Raw genomic sequence first — 19,594 nt, forward strand, 5'->3', positions numbered from 1 at the left:
GACATTTGGCGGCATCAAGCAAGTCCACATAGTGTCGTCATTCATGGAAAATGATACCTTAATTTGCTATCACCTGCTAAGCTTTGCTCTGAATTTTGACTTGCTTGGACAAAACAATTGGTTCAAGTTAGAGGCTACACTCCCAACAAGCTAGTTGAGGCATTGCTTTCAACTATTGTGGACAAATTTTGGTATATTGGTAACAGGGTTTCGGGCAGATCTATTCATATTGTGCTGCTCTGTGTCAAACAAAGCAGCCAATAAGCCAAGCCGTCAACTCATTGGCTCCATGAATTCGGAACTTTATTTAAGAACCAGGTAATTAGGGGGTCAACTGTGATCTCTTAACAACTTTAACTATTGGATTCTTGGAGTCCAAAATGTTTCAGAATCCCTATGATGCATTGAAGTTTACAAATAAACCTTGACACCCCATGTTCATTTCAAAGTAACTTTGAAGACTTCAAAATCACTTCCTGTTCTTTTGTCTGATGACCCTGGTTATGCCCAAATTAACGGCTTTATAAATTTTTTGTCAAGAGTTATGAATGAATATAAATAGTGTTCATTCAGAAAATACGAACCTTCATGATTATTGGTAACATTGTTTTTACAAGGGATTTTACCTACTTAACAAATAGTGAATTCTTAGACAGTTAAGCATTTGTACCCCTTAAATAATCCAGGACAATACAGGCTTTTCGCAAAAAGCGAAAAAGTCTCATCATTGTTTTCTAACCAAATTACCTCATTTGTCATTTGGGACTTTCGGAATATTTATCACCATAAGTGCTAAGTTGGATGTGATTTTGTGTATGTTCAGTATGTTGTGAATTACCACACTGATTAAATGCTTTTAGGTTAACTTTGTACCGTCAATGCTTAGATAATAATATATACTAATAGTGAGTTGAATCGCTAGATTTCGCAACTAAAAACTGCTTGGAAAGGGCTGAATCGGTCGACTAAACAAACCTATGTTCAGTAGAAATGCACTTTTCAAAAGGACTTTTTGAAAGAGCAATTTTCACACCGGTATTGCTGGTTTTCCCCGTCCAGACGGCAAAAAGGGACTTTCAACCTTCGTTATTAATGACATTTCGACCTAACATTTACCTGATTGGACACTTTCCGCCGGGTGCTAATAACAAAGATTTCGCATTTGGTCGCTTCTTTTCTGAATCAAGTGTTCGATATCTAGTAATTTTGAACCAGATGTATGGAACTGGAAGATCCGATGTCGGCCACGACTACATTCTCAAATTAATTCCTTATGCACTCTTATGTATTCGTTTGGAGTGAGTCAGTGCAAGAGGAGAATACTTTTTGGGGGCGAAATGGAGAGAGAAGGGTCGAAAAACTGGATTCGAGTTTAGGTCGAAAATTTCTCCAATGAAAACTGGAAGTCGCGTTACAAAACTTGTTGATTAGTAGTCCAAGCAAGATTCTCATTAACGTACGTATGCAGTAGGTCCAGTTGGCATAGGTAATCCAGGTTTAGGGTTTGGAAGCGTCTTGATCAAATGGATGGCCAAAACGTGATGAATAAGTTGGAGAGAATTTCGTCAACTTTGGGATGCTTGGATGTTGGGGAGCAAAATCATGGAAGGCGAGGGGGAATTGGGGCCAAACATATGCTTAAAACGCCCGATTTGAGCATTACCCCTGTCTGCTTTAGAATGCATTTGAACTCTATACTACTTCTTGCCAACAAGACAAAACGAGTTGAGAATACGAACTTCCAACTTCCTTAGTTGACAATTCATCTCGTCCAAGGTGACAGACAATTGGGATCTGTGAGGATTCTCAAGAACAAGTACAAGTGCGAGTTATTACAAGGACTATTTCCTGCCTGAATCTGCTATACAAAATCCAGTTGAGTGACAGGAGAACGAAGTGTGCGAATTTAAGAGGAGATTTTCCTCCTAATTGTCTTTTTCCATCATCATATTGGTCGCTATCATCTGACGATGAGAGGTTGGTAGTTAGATGAATTGTTGGCTTGGCATTCAAGGATGCCTTCCCGAAACTCGATTGACAACATTTTGAATGTAGGTCGTCTGGCTCTTTTTTTTTTGTTTTAGCGGTTCCGCCATTCCAGGACTTAGCCAATCGTATGATTCAGATAACTTGCAGCATGACATGCAAGTCATGTCCCCTTTTAGGAAATGAGAATTAATCTTCAAATAAACCGTAGGCACTTTCAAGGCGCCCTCTGACAATTCAATTTTACCAATAGCCGAATGGCCTTATCAGTGATGCAAAGTGTAAAGGGAAAGATAAAAGATGATCAATGATTTTAAGGAGTCCTTGGCAATTCATTTCTGTTGGCGATTTTCTCGATAGGGAACCAGTATGGCAACCCCGTTCTTATTTGCAATTGATGTGTCGAGATGAAAGTACGGAATTTGTAACTAAGAGTTCAACCTAGCTCAAGATCAATGATTCATTCGTCTTTGCAGTGAGAATGAGTGCATTAATTTTATCTTTGTGAACACTTGAGTTCATTGATATTGATCAGATTGTGACAAATTATCTAAGGTATAAGGCACTTTAAATGTTGCTTGATTCTAACTGTGGAAACAAAGCTAAAATAAAGAAAAGAATACCTTTTCGTCTTGTACTAATGTTCGTGCTCTCACGCTTTATAAAGCCTTTTAGTTGTATCGTCGTCAGTTGTCACTTATTAGAAAGTGATAAGAACTTTACGCGAGATTAATCTCGACCGGATATCGTGCTAGCGTAAAACAAACATCCATTACTTAAAGAAGTCGATGCTAAAGCAATGAAGAACCAATATTCTTGTCATTTTTCAAAGAAACGACCGTAGTTTCAAGACGACACGTTGCCTCATGAGCGTTGTTGCTATTGACCCATAACTTCGAAGGCCATACATTCAGTTGAGATGACCATTATAAAGGGTTAGGTCCTTGACCTCGACCACTTTCACATCCAATCGTGGCTTTGGGCAAAATTTGAGGCAAAAAAACTTGCACCTTTCAAAGGCCTCAAACAGAGAGGTGCATTTTCAATATGCCAATGCATCATCATGCTATAACGATTAGAAGGTCAGGGTGGACGATGTCTGACGATGATATTGGTAGAGAGAAAAATGTTGGATGACTTTTATGGCTATTTGTGTTGCTTGTGGTGTTCGTCCACTTATGAAGCGCGATGATTCAAGCGCGATTCTAACCTTCAAGGTAACTAATTTCACGTTTTCTCGCAACAAGTGCATTTCGGGACAGTCCAGTGTGCATACGAACATACTCGACGTACTACTCGGCGTTTTGTGTGAATGCAAAGGCGAAGATGATGATGTTGATGGTCCCTTTTTTCCAGCGACGTGTGCGCCCTCAAACGGTCAATTGAGGAACCGGACTTGGGCATACCCTCCCTGTTAGGGAACTCTATATACAGCAAAGCACTCCCTCTCTCTGCGTCCAAGTTGTCCGAGTGTTCAGTTGAAGATAGGCCAAGCAAGGCACAAGGAAACAGGAGATCAAGAAATACGTCTGCACACTGAACATCCAAGAACCACATTATTTAGTGAAACCCAAAGGTAGATCCACTTTCACCTTCTAAACTTGAAAAACTGGTCACGGGGATAACCTGGGAACAGTGTTCAGCAGTTTCATTTTGCTGCTGTGAACTAATCTAGTGAACTCGTAGATTTGTTTATTGTCCTCCGGACGCTTGACACGGTCGCCTGGCCAGGACATCTGAGAGTGTGCAGTGAGTAAACCGACTCTTGGTCGAATAAATCAGTAAGATCTGGCAGAATCAATGTAATCATATTTATCCACAGCATCCCTGCCTCTTCTGGAGAACCCATATCATGTTTTCTGGGCATCAGATGAGGGTGCCCAACTGTGTTTGGGCCACAATTCTGGTCTCTTTTCTGGCCCTTCCGTTCCAAGGACTGGCCGGAGATGATGGAATCTTCACTTCAAATTCGGACCTGCAAGGTCTTCTCACCACGGAGGCTGAATTGGTGAAAGGTCTTCAGCACTACATCCAACAAGAGGAACAGAAAATCCTCAAACTTAAACAGTAAGTTGCAATTTCATTACCAATAAGATGGGTTTGGTTCTATCATGAAAGCTGTTCTTCAGAATTGCCAAATCCTACGAGGAGATTCAAATCCACGCCCAAGATGACAAGGAGACCTATGTGGGGAACCCGTTAAATTCGTACCTTCTGATCAAGAAGATGACCTCCGATTGGACGGACGTCAAAGAAATGATCAGCGCCAATCCGGGCGAGGACTTCCTCCAAAATATCACAACTCAAAAGGAAGTGTTCAAATGGCCGTCGGATCAGGATCTGAATGGAGCAGCGGTGGCCTTAGTCAGACTTCAAAGCACCTATAAGCTTGACACCGACGATCTTGCACATGGTCAGCTCAATGGGAAGAGCTATGGTACAAAATTGAGTGCCCACGACTGTTTCGAATTAGGCCGACAATCCTATAACGTTGGGGATCACTACCATTCCATCCTTTGGATGAATCAAGCTCTGAAACGTCTTGAGGAAGAAGAAAACAAAACTGTTGACGCTGGTGACGTTTACGAATACTTGGCCTTCTCAGCTTACGTTCAAGGCAACATTCGTCGGGCTTTGAGACTCACAAACAAACTCCTTGAGGTCCAACCTGGCCACACGAGGGCTATGGGAAATAAGGTTTATTATGAAAGCACCCTTCAGACTGAGAATGATGCAAAGTTTAAACGAGGTAAACAAGGAGCTATGTGACCCATGAAGTGCCATTCTATAACGATGTTGAAAAAATTCACCATTTCAGGTGAAGATGGCCTTGGTGAGTTTGATGATCCAGAAGGTGTTGCTATCGCAGAGGAGTCCGATTCTCCTGGTCAAAAAACACCCGAGAAGACCAACTATGAGAAACTTTGTCGAGGTGAAAATGAGCTCACGGAAGCGTACAAGGCCAAACTGTTCTGTCAATACACCACTGGCCAAAACCCATACCTTATTTACCAGCCATACAAAGAAGAAGTGGTCCATCTGAAGCCAAAAATTATCATTTATCACGAAGTTCTCGGTGATAATGAAATTAATACCATTAAAACTCTCTCTACCCCTAGGGTGAGTCCTAACTTTTAAGCACCGGACCCAATTTTTCCGCACCCTAAGTCATCCATTTTTTTTAGTTGAGGCGAGCAGCAGTGGTAATTCATATTTTATAGTAAAACTATTCCCACTCCCATGCACCTAATCGTAACACTACTTTGCAAATAACGGCACTCCCAATACTAATACCCAATTCTTTTTTTTAGTTCAAGCGGGCAACAGTTCAAAATTACAAGACAGGCGAATTGGAAACAGCCAACTACCGCATCTCAAAGACTGCCTGGCTGAAACGTGAAGAACATAATGATATTGAACGTATCTACCAACGTGTGGGCGATATCACGGGTTTGAATATGGACACTTCAGAAGAACTCCAAGTTTCAAACTATGGTATGGGAGGGCATTACGAGCCTCATTTTGATTTTGCCAGGGTAAGCTCCTTTTCAAGAAACAGCAAATAAACCACCTGTAGGAATTCTAAAGTTGAAATTCTGAACATTTGTCTTGTTGCAGCGAGAGGAAGAACACGCGTTCAAGAGTCTTGGCACTGGAAACCGTATTGCAACTTGGCTCTTCTACGAGTCTGATGTGGACCAAGGTGGTGCCACCGTGTTTCCTCAACTTGGCATTGGGCTTTGGCCTAAAAAAGGGTCTGCCGTTTTCTGGTATAACCTCCACAGAAATGGCGAAGGTGACGAGATGACACGTCATGCAGCCTGCCCAGTGTTGGCCGGTACAAAATGGGGTACGTGGTCAGAACAGTGTTATAACAATAGACGTCGTTGAAAAGACGATGTTTCATCTTCAATCTTCTATTCCATTTTTTTTAGTCTCAAATTTTTGGCTCCATGAGAGAGGACAAGAATTCATTCGGCCATGCACGACAAGTCCATTCGAATGAGGCGGCCATAATCAACGTTTCACGCAAGAGTTGGTCGTGAATTTATAAACGCAAAAATCTCAAGCATTGTGTCTGCACATTCATTGTGATATAATTTATTATAACAATGCATCTTCATCTCAATCAAAGCAAGCAAATTGGCGTGGCAAGAGATTTCAATAAATCTTAAACAGAAAGTTCTTAAAAGACATGAATATATGGCGTCTTAACACAATTCGTCCTCATCCTCTTCTTCTTCATTCTTGAGTTCCTCTTCCCTTTGTCCCACCGTTTTCCCCAACTCTTCAGGTTCCAACGGATCCACGCCAAAATTTGTCTCATTCGTTCCTTTTGAGGGTTCCTCGGCGGCCGCAATTACTGCTGCCCTTTGAGCTCCAAAGGCTGCAGCAGCAGCCTCGAGGTCTCCACCTGTTCCCTCGGGAATCTTGATATCCTTGACCATTTTGGTGAATTCGACATCTAGATTCTTCATGGCAGGACTATTCAGGCCTTGTTTGACCATCTCCCCATCTTCTTCTCCAAATCCATCGATGATCTTGTGTAGGGCCTGAGATTGGTCAGAGTCACAATATCCACCCCAGACGGCCAGTGACTTGGAGGCAGCCACAACGTCTTCAGCGACAAGATGAACCAACACGAGAGCTGAAACGTATTTCCCTGCAACTCCCACGCTTCCAGACTCCTGCATGAGCTTGATGGTTTGCTCAAGGGTATTGGCGGTGTCAGTCCAAAGTTTTTCTTTGGCTTGCAACTGGCTGACTTTGCCAAGGATATCAGCCGCCTGTTTGGGCCGATCCTCGGTCAGAATTGTATCGGCAGCCTTCTGATACAATGCTAAAGCCTCTTGAGGACGACTGGACTCCAAAATCTTAGCAGCCTTTTCCATCAACTGAGCAGCAGATTCCGGGGATCCATGCTGCCGATAGAGCAATCCACCTCTCTCGGCCAGGTTCGATATGAGATCTGTTTTATTGGCGTCCTTGCAAATCAGAATGGAAGTCTCCAATGCCTTAGCAGCTTGATACAATTGCCTACAGTTCTTATTGCAGTCACAGGATCGGCTGAAGGCATCCAAGGCACGGTCATAGGCCTTGGCCACTTTGAAGCAGGTGCCAGCTCGGGAGAATTCATCAGCCGCTGTATCAAGGTCCGGACTCCATTTCGTCAACGAGGTCTTCAAGGCCTTCTCACCCAAGCGCATATGCTCTTCACCTTCGGCCAATTTCTTCGCTTCCATTTTCAAGTCTTGATGACGATTGCCCACAAATTTAGCGCATACACGTCAAGTCCCTGAGTCAGCCTTCAAGGTCAAGCCCTGCAAGAGCCACAAACCAACGGAGGGAAGGGCCTTTCTCAAGTCAGCCAACCAACAACCACTGAGGTTGGATGAAGCTTTGTAATTGCACTAATCACAACACACAGGCGACCACTAACTAATTCAAAAAGTTATCGAAAATTACCAGCTTACATAGATTTCTTAGTTCAACAACTATTATTTGCCTACATACACCCACTTGTTTAGATTTGGATTAAGAACAAAATACGACCAACATGTGACAAGTCAAGGAAATCTTCAACGCAATATCACTCGCTTTTAACACTAAACCTATTCGTCAGCAACCGTTTGGAAGACCATTCCTTAAACTTACAACCTTGATGTGACCTAAAATCCTCGTGTTCTTCCCAGTTTCTTGATATTCATTGATGAACATAAACGCACCTTTCTGAGCCGGATTACCAACAAACCAACTGGTTTGCAGACGGTTTTTGCTCGGGAGCAGAACTTCACAAAAAGAGTCACCATTACTTGCAGTTCTAACTTGTGCCTCAAATGGTGAATTGAACTCAATTTGTGCCCAAATAAGTTTTGAAAATGATGTTCCTTTACAAGCGTCTTAAATCCATTGAAATGTTGTTCCATCCAGATAGAGATGCTAGGAAGGGGTAAGCAGGTCTTCCCTTTTTGGTATTCTTTCCAGTCACCCTGGATCTTGCCCCAGAGAAGGGTCAAAGTAACATCATGAATTGTAGTGCACAGCAATGGATATGAAAGGGACAATGAATGGGTGAGAGAGGTCCCCAAGAACAGAACTGGACATTTGCGTCGCAACACATGAGCCACAAAATCCGTCGTTGTGGGGTTTTGAACCTGAAGAACCAGGGTCATCTGTTTCTTGACCAGGATTGCCAAACCTCATACCCTTGTTGTCTTGCCAAACATTCTGTGTATCCCCTGTCAAATCAAACCCAGCGTCTTCCACTTTGTCTGACATCTGGGTTGCCCTTCCCTCTTGTGCCCTGATCTCCTCAATGTCCCCGGTGAGCTCGGAAGCTAATTCTCGGGGTGGTCGGAGGCATTCTCGTATTGACAAACACAAGAGCAGTCATTATTATCCTGGCGAGCGACGAAGACGGTTGCAGAAATCTCTGTTGGGAGTGGCAATGGCACAATCACAGAGTACGTTTTACACGAACTTATCGCATTCTTGCATTGTGAATGTACCCATGTTGAATAGTCCTGATCTTCGACTTCGGTTTTTGACACCTCACGACCTGGATGAGGTCAAATTGTTGTGCAAAGATTGGTTTCCTATCGAGTATCCGGATCATTGGTACACGGAGATTACATCCAACCCGAAGTTTTATTCGGTGGCTTGTGTTTATCATGAACAGATTGTAGGATTAGTGGTAGCGCAAATTAAAGACTACCATCGGTTACCAAAAGAAGACACAGAAATACTGGATCGCAATTTCGGCCAGGGGACTCAAATTGTGTACATTCTGTCCCTTGGAGTGCGCGAGGTCTATCGGAAACATGGCATTGCTTCGTTCATGTTGGAGAACCTCTTGGCCCATTTCACCTCCATGGATCATGCCGAAGTCAGAGGGGTGTACCTGCACGTGCTCACCACGAACTCTCAAGCCCTCAGCTTCTATGAAAATCGAGGATTCAAGCCTCATCGGTTCCTGCCATATTACTACAACATCAAGGGCAAACGGAAAGACGGTTTTACCTATGTTCTATACATCAATGGAGGACATCCACCATGGACCGCGATCGACTATCTCATACAATGTTGTCAGATGATAGTTCTGTTGAATCCCTGGAAACTCACAAAAAATGCCATCAGGAAATTGAACCTTGCGTGGTATCACTTGACTCCACGGCTTCGCCAAATTGCACAGAACTCCACGGCCGTGTTTTCGTAAGGCAGCCATTTCTAGATTTCCTTTATTTCTTCAACTACTTCGACAAAGAGTGATCATGCTGTGCCAGTATTTTTTTGAGAACCATCATTGGCTCCCCTAAGCTCATCCACAGATTCACCCCTTTAACTAACCACGATAACCCTTATCCCTCTAGATGTAGGTCTATTTCTCTGGTTTCGTCTCTTACCTACAAAAGTGAATTCCAATGGAGTACCAACTTTTAAAGAGTTGAAAATCAAACCTTGTTCATCAAGGAAATGTAATAAATAATTCTAACTTCATACTTCTCGTCTTTTCATCAGCCCAGATGGTGGATTTGTTTTATTTATTGATGATCCTTTCCGAGCTAGTTATGTTCCAATTCTTGCCGAATTAAACGAACGACCTATTACGTGACGTTATTCATTCTTTTCAGTGTCACCCAATAGGTAAGGAAGTTTTCAAAAAAACAAACTAAGACAGCTAAAATACAAGAGCCTCCCAAAACTAAGAAGATACCCCCCAACTGTTCATATCCAATAGTCAAGCCCTCGTCTTCCTTGCAATTGGCTTGTCCTATGACATCGGGCATCCAACGCTTGAAGATCTGATCAATAACTCCACTTTGAAACATAGTTCTTAGGTGGTAATTGAAGACTTTCGAGTATGGAAACCTCTTCTTCCAAATGAAGCCCATAGAGTTCTCTTTGAATGAGGTCGACGGGGAGATGACGTTACACATTTGCTTAAGATCGGTCTCAAAGATGATGCCCAGGAATGCTCTGCGAGTTCCAAAGTAGACATTCCGATCTGAGCTCAGTATCATCTGGAGGCCAGATTGGAGGTCAACCACGGGGCGCAAGTTGTTCTTATATAGATCATGCTCCAGTGTTCCCATTGTTGATGAAGAGAAGTATTGTTCTGAAGCAGATCCCGACCATACCATAAGGTTGAGGCCTTGCTTTTGGATGTCCTCCAATTTCTCGATTTTTGGCAGTGTTCGATCCACGCTTAAAGACAAAGACGACAAGTCATTGGTTGACAAAGGTACCAACAGTTCGATTACGTTAATCAAAGACACCTGCAACCTAATTCCATGACAAACGAACAGTGTTTACACTCCCCATATGCAACACATATGGATAGACAATACTCTGAACTTTTAATGAATCCCTCATGGACTAGTTTTCAGTTTTTGTTTTCTTCCGAAGGGGTCAGCGCTTTTTTGGAAATGCTTAACTCGTGGTCTACCTCCTCGCCAGCTGCACAGGATAAAAAATGCCCTCGATGATCGAGACTTTTTCAAAACTAGAAATTTATCGCAAGAATTTGGTGGTAGGACGTAACTGGCAACAGAATTCGCCGGTTAACCATCAAAACATGTCCAGCATTTTGTAACAGTTAGCACTAATTAAATCCGTCCATTGCCAAATATTATGTGTCTCATATACATTGAAACATTCAAACAAAACAACAACACTTTGAACAAGCCGATTGTTCAGCCTTATCTTGAATATGCTTAATTCATTTGGGCTCCAATGAATTCAGCAGGTTTGCAAAAGCTCGAACAAGTCCAAAGATGTTTCACTAGGAACCTCACAGTAGTGAGAGAGAGCTCTCGTATTGGGAGAGACTAAAAAAGTTGGGTTTGTACAGTATTCAGAGAAGGTACGAAAGGTATCTGATATTGTACGTTTTCAAAAGCATTCATGAGCTTTGTCCCAACCCAGGATTTCGGGTCAATTCTAGTGACCGTAGAGGCTTAATGTGCGTTTTGAGAGCACCTTCAAGCCCTCGAGAATCCAGGCTAGTTAATACAATGAAGTCCAACTCTCTTCTTTCTTGGGCTCCTTCATTGTTCAATTTACTGCCCTCAAATATTCGTAGGGTTTATTTAGGGGTTGATCCAGTAGCAAGATTTAAGTCAGACTTGGACAAGTTTTTGACTAAAATCCCTGATCATTCCTTTATTACGAAGGTACTAGCCAGATCCGTCAACTCTAGTTAGTTGGTCGATCAAATCATACATGAAAATAAAAGTTAAGTAAAATTAATGCATATTTTTCGTCTTGAACTGGTGGGATTCCAATTTCAGTAGCGATATGGGAGTCCGCAAAAAAACACCACACATTTCAACCCCCCCCCCCCCCCCATCACTCAGAAGTAAAGGAAACTAAATACTTTGAGGATTGCTCATCTTTTTCATATTTCAATTGGTCACGATCTAAAACCTGATTTTGCTTTTGTGGAACCTAGTCAGGAACTAATGATAAAATTTGCAATTCATTGCTTTAACGTTGGGCATCAGGCCTAAATATGCGTCTTTTGCTTTTAAAAACCGAATCTCTGAGTGTTTTCACCTTCAGCAAGATTCGAACCGAAGCAAGAAATCAACTTCTAATTGCTTTCTGATGGGTATTTTCTAGTTTTCTGTTCAGTGGAACAATGCAGATTACCACGGGTAGTGATTCTTTACATTCAAGGTTACGTACATCCTTTGAAGACCAATGGGAAATATCTGGAATGTGTAATAAGAACTCTGTGGCCATTACCGACCATTACTTTTCACATCGGACTTTCGACGCTTCAATTCCATTGCTATTTGTAGAAATGTTTTGCTAATTTCAGTACTACTACTCGATTATTTAGTGACCGGAATCGAAGAATGTCTGTTGGAAGTTGAAACGGTCTGGGAATGATTTTCGAGACATTATCGTATGTCTTTTTGCAGAGTTGTTATAAGGTACTTCCAAACACTAACCACAAAATAAAGTGTACTTAATAACCTTCAATAACCTGTAAAATGATATGACAACCAAGTAACTTTCAAGTAATTTGACCTATCTGTACCTTTAGGTTCTCATGCCGACAGAACATACCTACCATCATTTATCGTAATACTTGAAGGTCGATTTTGCTTGTTCAATACATATCATTTTTTTTCAAAACCCCGAGGGAAGATATTTCCGATTCAGAAGCACTTTTCTACGTATTCTTTAAGCCACGCAAAAAGCGACTACCATTATTAGCTGTCAGTTAGAATTACCTCAAAACCGACGTGAGGGTCGCATTGTAGGATGCATGAGTGACAAAGCCCCAGAAACAAGAGACCAAGATCAAAAGGCGACAAGTGGAGCCTGAGGGTTGGATGAAAAGATTTTTTTGTAAGAGAGCCAATGTAACGTTAGCCATGATGAATGGGGCTCCATCTTCGTTGGATTTGATGAGAAATGTCACCTTAAAAGCCAAGACCAACACGATAGCCGTGAGCAAGATGGAAAGCCAAAACCAGATGTCGAACACCTCCAAGAAAAGACTCCAAGACTGGTCTCGTCGAGGCCGTTGGACAAACAGCTTTGACACATCTGAATCAAAGGTGATTGAAAAATCCACCACGTCGCTTCTTTCCAAAGTCATGGCAAAGTTGGACACGGCCATTTCGGCCTCTTGCTCCAGAATCATCCTCACCATGCCGTTCCACAAGCCGTTATGGTCCAGAGTTCCCCATTTGCCAGAGTCCTTGTTGTGTTGGAAACAAAGGGTGAAATTCAGGATAACCTGAAGTTCCCTTAAAATATCAGGATAGACACCGAACAGTATTTCATCTACATTATTCGTGGCCAAAGCTGGTTCATGGATCACCAAGCTATAAGGAAGGCTAGTCTCAGACGTGACAGTGATTGGCTTGCCTCGGAGATTGGTTCTCCTGTTCCAGATTGTGTTGTCCAGTTCCAGGAACTTCATTCCTTGGCTCAAGGTCCATTGTCCAATTAAGTTCACCAAGCAACCTGATGAGTCCAGACAATCAAACACTTCGTAGATTTGATAGTTGAGATCTGAGAGGCGACAAGGAAAACTGAACATTTGGTTTTAAGGCAATGATTTTGCTTTTACCGTATATCGTAACCCTGCATGATGAATTGGTTTAGCTTCAAGCTCAAGGATAACTCCGTCTAAGAAATGAAAAGTCCAAGAAATTCAGGTCAAACCTTCCTTAAAAGATAAAACAGCAATCGCGAATCAGAAATGAATTGAAAGTTAGGTCTTACATGTCCATCTAAATTTTCTATACCAGGCAGAACCTTTAGCTTACAACGGCATTCTTTAACTTGATTTCAATAAAGCACAAGTTTAGTCGCGTTACCAAAGGTTCAGTTTTCCTTGTTTATGATAGAAGTAAACTTTGGCGTCGAAAGTAAGGTCTAGCCTGAGGCCCAAAGCCTGGATTTGCCCTTGGGCCTGAACCGGCGCAAATATTGAAAGTGATGGACTTTCCCGAAGCATCTGACGTACTTGAGTGGACGTTCTGAAAGGATTTGTCATGATGAGAATGCTCGAGTCTTTACTTGAGTTGAGCTTTTCAAAAGAAGAGACGTGAACCACTTGAATTAACGCGGAAGTATACAGAAGCCCTTTGAATTCAAGGTCCTCTTCAGAAATGACCACCCGGATCAAAGGATTGGATTGAAGAGCGGCAGTCTCTTGAATGAGATCCTCCAGAAATCGAGAGGTCTCCACTGAAGTCATCAACGTGTTTCCTCCGCTCAAACAAACCAAAAGAGGAATCACAATGTATCCAAAGCGGCGCATGTTTCTCGACTGGTGAAGTTTTAGGGCTCGCTTTGAGACCACAAATTGTGGAGAACTGTGTACCCAATATTGACTTTACTTCTCATTATCCACTTCAATTTGGACGGGGAAAATTCCTAATCAAGGTTGAAGATATGCTTGAAACTCTTGCTTCGTCACATCTTGAGGGAAACCCGATATTACTCGAACGTTAGGTTCTTGCCGCTTGTTGAAGAAAAACGATAAGCTAGTATGAACTATGTTGGCTTTATTAAACTCGCTTTGAGTGCAAATCAGGAACATGGCCTTTCTTGGTTCATTCAAGTACAACTAAATTATCTGTACAGCTTGGTTCAAAAATATTTGAATTCCCGCCCTTGGTAAATGGGCTTCTAAAGCCCGTCTTCTATTGGCCAGAGGCCTTGGAAGATTCCTCAGAGAAGAAAAAGCTAGGGTTGCCATCCCAGACGGGCATTATTTAAACTTCAATGTCTATGACAACTATTTTTCAGCTACATCTACATTCGTAGACCATGAGTACGCTCATTGATACTAAATTACACAAAAGAATCAGGTTTTGACCTCGGCAACGTTTCTTTGAATAACGAGGCATTTCTGCCAGTTCCTCTTCTTTTCCAACCAAAAAATACGCCGCAGTCCTGAACTTTTCAAACGCCAACCAGGCTGACCAGGTAGCATTTTTTGATGCTAATTTTTGAAAATTAGCATTGTTTCAAAGCCGCTAGCATTGATTTTTTTAGATTAGCATTGGTCTGTTTTTTAGCATTGAACTAGCATTTTTTAAATGGTCCAAGCATTGTGAAATCTTTTCTAGCATTTTAGCATTTTCCTAGCATTATTTCACTGAAAAAAGTGACCAAAAGGGAAGAAAAGCAAAAAAATCTCACAAGGAACTACATTTGGCGGTTTTGACAATCTTCTTTCAATGGATCCCTTTCTCATTCCATGAAATTGATACGCTGGAGCCACAAAGCGATTTCCATTGGAAGGTTTACTTTACATTAAGCAAGCAAAACGATTTATTTTAATTGCTTCTCAATTCAAAGGGAGATTTAGCCAAATCTCTGTTTTTACCTAGACTTTCGGCGCACAAAATAGATTTTAGGTTGGCTAACACAAATCAAAAAAATGATTAAAATGGTCAGTGCAGGTATAAGAACTGGGTACAAATCATTAAGTAAATGTAAGTATGGGTTAATTTCACTGTAATATTCAAATTAACATAAATATTTTGGTTAGTATCATGGTATTCCGAAAGTATTTCCCCCACATAATTAAGGTAAACCAAATGACAACATTCAAAAATAGCGAAAAAATTTCAAGATAGATTCAACAATTGAGCTCTATGGATAAAGAAACGTATTGTGGCCCTTGCTAATGTCTACTTTGAAGTATGATGCACGACGCAAAAACAATTTATCTTATTTGCAGGATAACCCAAGATGAACATTTTTGGCGATGAGAATAATTATAATTTTGTGTAAAAAAAAAAAAACCTTGTTCAAATCGTGAAAACACATTTTTGCTTAAATAAAACTTGTAACTTTTTGGTGTCCCCTTCTAAGTCTCAGGCTTCAAAATTAGGAGAATATCAACAAACACAACTGCATCAATTTTTACTGCGAGGGTTTTCTTCAGATTTTTGTGCTTTTCAATTTTTTATTCCAAAAGTTCAATTTTCAAATATTGGCTGAACATACCCATTCAAAGAGTGCCAATTATAATTGAATTATGAAACTGAAATCCTTTATGAGCACCATGAATAATATGCCTTTCTTAAAAAAGTAGCATTGTTCTAGCATTTTCGAATTCCAAGTAGCATTTTTTTAGCATCAATTTTACACGAACTAGCATCGCCGGCTGAAGAAAACCTGGCCAGCCTGACGCCAACAAGCATAACAAAAATCGCCGAAAAATGCAGAAGACAAGACACGGAATGTGCTCTTTTTCATATTTTGTGCCATAATCATTTGAATCTGAAGTGCATTTGTCCAATATTACTAAAAACTGTGCCCATTGGATTTGTGCCCACTGGTGTTCGAAATCACTGGCTGCATTTATCATCAAATGAGAGGAAATATGTTGGTGCACGAACTTCTAGAAAAATGGATAGTGAAGAAGCTTCCCGCCAAATCGGTCAGCTCTTGGTCATATAAACTCTGAGCCACTTTTCGAATTAAAGTAATAAAAGAAGAAACGTAGATCTCTTCAATCAAATGCAAGTCATTTTATATTATTTACTTGCAAAGTGGTTCCATTCAAAGCTATGCTGTCAAAAGCTGATGTATGTAGCTGTTCAAGAGCACGCCCAAAATTCGAATTTTATGTTGATTTTACTACATAACTTTGCCCATATCTCCTGAGTTCCCTATGCATCATTGGAAGCATTGGGATCAAAACTTGGCCAAGTTCATCTATTCAACAAGATATTGTGGTCGTATCAAATGCTTATTTGGAATAAATTGAACGGTTTAGGAGATAAGAAATTTTTGCTTCCGTTCGCAGTCCACATCTCTAGAAGTCTGTGGTTGGTGCAACTGTGTTAGTAGTGCATAAATGTAAAAGTTCGCCCAAGACCTACCTCGGCTTATGAAGTAGGTAAGCTCACTTGCTATATAGCTCATCATCGGACAACGAGCCCACTCAAAAAAGCCATTTATATTTTAATTCAAAACTCTGCATTTATCATTTCCTAAGTCAGCGTTTATTATAGTCGCCAAGAAGTTTAATATTGCATTTTGAACTAATGATAAACCAGGGATGAAAACGTGCAAATGAGAGTTAAGTGAAATAAGAGAGGTAAATGGCTACTAAGACTCTCAATTACAGACCTATGTATGAATTTTGATGCTCACCTTGATTCCTTGAAAAATATTCTGCCTTCTTCATAAAAATAAACCTAAAAGCCTCTTAAACAACTCATTCTTATGCTTCGTTATACAAGATTTCAAGGATCGAATTCTGACAATTGATTCATACTGACAAACGGAGTAGCGTTTAAATTTCATTTTGAAATGTTTTTAAGGTCTACGTCTTTGAACTTGCGCATCTCTTCCTTTTTGCCTTCTTCCTTCATTTGTTGAAAAATGTGAAACTCGGAAATGCTTTTGGCCGGAACAAATTGTAACAACCAAAAAACTGGGTTGCATCCATAAAAAGGAGAAAAGATATTTTTCGTTTCGATATTCGTGTTTAGTGCGTTAAAAAGTGTTTAGGGTAGTGTTTAAGAGTTTTGCGTCCTTGGTGGTCAGATAATTGAACGTTAAGAATTTGTAACAAATTGATTTTAATATTGTTGTGGTATAGTACAGGGCTTTCAAACTATTCGGTGTGAAGCTAATCCTCATATGTCCCGTTGTACCTAAGAATTCTGGTAGCGAGAAATGAGAACCATTATCGTGTTATGTCCTATATATTTTCAAAATATCCTTCACGACACGAAATCTAAAACGACCAAGGCATAAAACATGTTCAATAATGAGGAATGGCAAAAATCGTTCCCAATCCAAGTTCGAAACAAGTTTGGCCCCGATGAAGCAGTAAAAAGTCAAAATTTAGGTCTTCGAGGTCAAGTAATGACCTTCATGATTACTCATGCCATATTATAAAACGCCTCGAAGAATCCATAATCAAATGATTGGTCACCATGAAAATTACATTGTGGTATAAGTTTGTTATATCAGAAACAACGCCCTGAAACGGATTTTAAACCTCTCTAAATATTCAATTAGAAGATAGTTTCTATGTTTAAATTGTTGTTAACCTTTTTACGACTTTTGAATTGATTTCAAACAGTCATCAACCATTATTTTGTGCTACTTTGCGCTTCTTTGTTGATTACAGATCGTTTTACAATGGCTTTCTATCAAAATGGGCAAATGCCATAATAGCCTTTCTACCTAAGTGGGCCAAATCCAGCAATACGAACAGATAATTTAGTTCATTCTATTGACTTAAATGTAACGCTGCTTTCCCGAAGTGAAACATATGGTTCTCTGAATGATTTCCAATCAATAAGCTTTACATAAAGATCTACGTTTCAAATTAGTCTCCACTTTATTCATCAGTATAATTCCTGCATAAAATACATCTGACCACGGGTTGGCAACACTTTTGTGAGATTTGAATGACTTTTTAGCTTAAAATGTAAGTGTTGTGTTAGGAATTGCAATAGCCAGCCCCAATTCATAAAACAAATGTGCGACTAGACAACTTATTTCAAGTCCATCAGGCCAAAACAGTCTTTGAAAAACAACTTCCCTCATGTTGTCAAAGTCTGCAAGATAGTTTCAGTTCGGCTTGCACGATGCTTGAACCTTAAGATATGATTTAAGACGCACCGTACCCATTTTGTGGCAACTTCTTTTTTTTTTTTAGCTTCCAACAAATATTCTTGTTCAACGTCTAAAATATTTTTTAGAGACACATACTACAGAGGTCGAATGAGCAATTCCGACCGTTTTTATCCACACCAAAAACATAATTCTTCTGGTTTGTTTGAATATTTCATTGTCAAGGCCTAAAGTTTAGCACCAATAGACACTTTTAACAGATGCAACCATTCAAATATTTTAGTTATTTTGCATGGCATGTCCAATTTCAGGGAATTTCTAACCTCAGATGTAAGATCCCCTTAGCAAGTTTATTTTTAGAATTGGAGTTGAAAGATTTCATCAAATCCTAACATGATTTTTTTTTGCTGATTAGATTTGAGAGAGTTCTGCCAATGTCGTGTTTTAGGCACAAAAGGAAATGAAACTTGTTCCAAAATCATTAATTCGCAACAATATAAAAACACTCACACAACTTCTGATTTGTTTGTCTGTAAAAATTGCAAGAGTTGAGATAAAATTAAGTTGAGAAACAGTTATTGCGACCACTTCTGGAATTTTTTACTGCCATTATTTCCACATTAGACCATACATTTAGACAATTTCAACAGCTAACGAGTACTTCCCGTTGCTGCTTTTCAATTTGAGAAGGATTTACCAAAGATGAGGTTGAAATTGGCGATAACGGATTTTCTATTGACAACATTATCTTTTTGCTTTACAATGCCCATCGTTGGGCAACAAAAATCTCCTCATGATAATCCCGTAAATGGGTCTGATCGGTAATATACTCAGTGATAATTTTCGTGTTCCGAAGCCTTGAGCACCGAAAAGATTCAAGCACCCAAAATTATCAAACAAAGTGATGTATAGACATAATGCGTGCGCCTTTGCAGTGGTTTTCAATCTTCGTATCAGCTAAAGTCCGAGTCTGAACAACACGTATATCACTGTACAAACAGAAGCGTATGCTTGTTCTCGGCCTTGTTTTCTCCACTCGCTCGATTACATCTTTTGAGCTCCATCAAGTGAGGAAGGGGATGGGCCGCTGGCCATTTAATCATATGCTGTTATATGATCTATGGGATAGGCCCGCTCCTCTAAACTAGTTACACAGTCAGTGAGACGAAGTGTTCTCTTGCTGGAGAGCATTCGGTATCTCCAGATTGGGCTCTTTCATGATGAATGTTGTCTATTGGTTATCTATTCGTATATTCCAACGCCTCTGAAACATATTTTGAAATGTGGGTCACATTCCTTACAAGTCGCTTTGTAGTGCTTAGATTACCAAACAACGAAAATGTGTCCATTAAGGTGCTTCCTTCTTCTTGTCTATGGGTTTAGATTGTTTTTTTTTGGTTGGATTGGGCCTTAGAATATAAGAGCAGATCCGAACCAGGAACCTCTCTTAAAAGGAAGCCTGCTCTCAATCTTTAAGGCGAATTTTAAGCTTAATCTGAAAAATAAGGTGAGAAACTGCTGAGCTTTGGTA

General features: G+C 40.4%; 4 protein-coding genes across 5 annotated transcripts; 2 read left to right on the top strand and 2 right to left on the bottom strand.

Moving 5' to 3' along the window:
* Positions 1-1,790: 1,790 nt before the first annotated feature.
* LOC131881702 (prolyl 4-hydroxylase subunit alpha-1-like) lies at positions 1,791-6,540 on the top strand. 2 transcript variants are annotated; one of them, XM_059228648.1, is made up of 9 exons: positions 1,791-1,977; positions 3,343-3,562; positions 3,673-3,735; positions 3,809-4,053; positions 4,116-4,735; positions 4,805-5,106; positions 5,298-5,522; positions 5,605-5,836; positions 5,922-6,540. In XM_059228648.1, the coding sequence occupies exons 4-9, from the start codon at positions 3,839-3,841 to the stop codon at positions 5,990-5,992; spliced, it is 1,665 nt and encodes a 554-aa protein (XP_059084631.1). In that variant the 5' UTR covers positions 1,791-1,977; positions 3,343-3,562; positions 3,673-3,735; positions 3,809-3,838; the 3' UTR covers positions 5,993-6,540. The 2 variants fall into 2 exon arrangements, with proteins under 2 accessions (XP_059084631.1, XP_059084630.1); XM_059228647.1 differs by having other exon boundaries at positions 3,343-3,735.
* Positions 6,068-7,677, bottom strand: LOC131881704 (gamma-soluble NSF attachment protein-like). Its single transcript, XM_059228650.1, has one exon. It carries the CDS (start codon positions 7,227-7,229, stop codon positions 6,198-6,200), a length of 1,032 nt encoding a protein of 343 aa, XP_059084633.1. The 5' UTR covers positions 7,230-7,677; the 3' UTR covers positions 6,068-6,197.
* Positions 7,678-7,948: 271 nt separating this feature from the next.
* LOC131881705 (N-alpha-acetyltransferase 60-like) lies at positions 7,949-9,483 on the top strand. The gene has a single exon (XM_059228651.1). The coding sequence runs from the start codon at positions 8,303-8,305 to the stop codon at positions 9,200-9,202; it is 900 nt and encodes a 299-aa protein (XP_059084634.1). The 5' UTR covers positions 7,949-8,302; the 3' UTR covers positions 9,203-9,483.
* A 104-nt stretch (positions 9,484-9,587) lies between these two features.
* On the bottom strand, positions 9,588-13,309 carry LOC131881703 (glutamate receptor ionotropic, kainate 2-like). The gene is made up of 2 exons (XM_059228649.1): positions 12,228-13,309; positions 9,588-10,191 (listed from the first exon to the last, which is right to left on the bottom strand). The coding sequence occupies exons 1-2, from the start codon at positions 13,043-13,045 to the stop codon at positions 9,591-9,593; spliced, it is 1,419 nt and encodes a 472-aa protein (XP_059084632.1). The 5' UTR covers positions 13,046-13,309; the 3' UTR covers positions 9,588-9,590.
* Between the last annotated feature and the right edge of the window lie 6,285 nt (positions 13,310-19,594).

Source organism: Tigriopus californicus, chromosome 6 (assembly GCF_007210705.1).
Source record: "Tigriopus californicus strain San Diego chromosome 6, Tcal_SD_v2.1, whole genome shotgun sequence".
Taxonomy (NCBI): Eukaryota; Metazoa; Arthropoda; class Copepoda; order Harpacticoida; family Harpacticidae; genus Tigriopus; species Tigriopus californicus.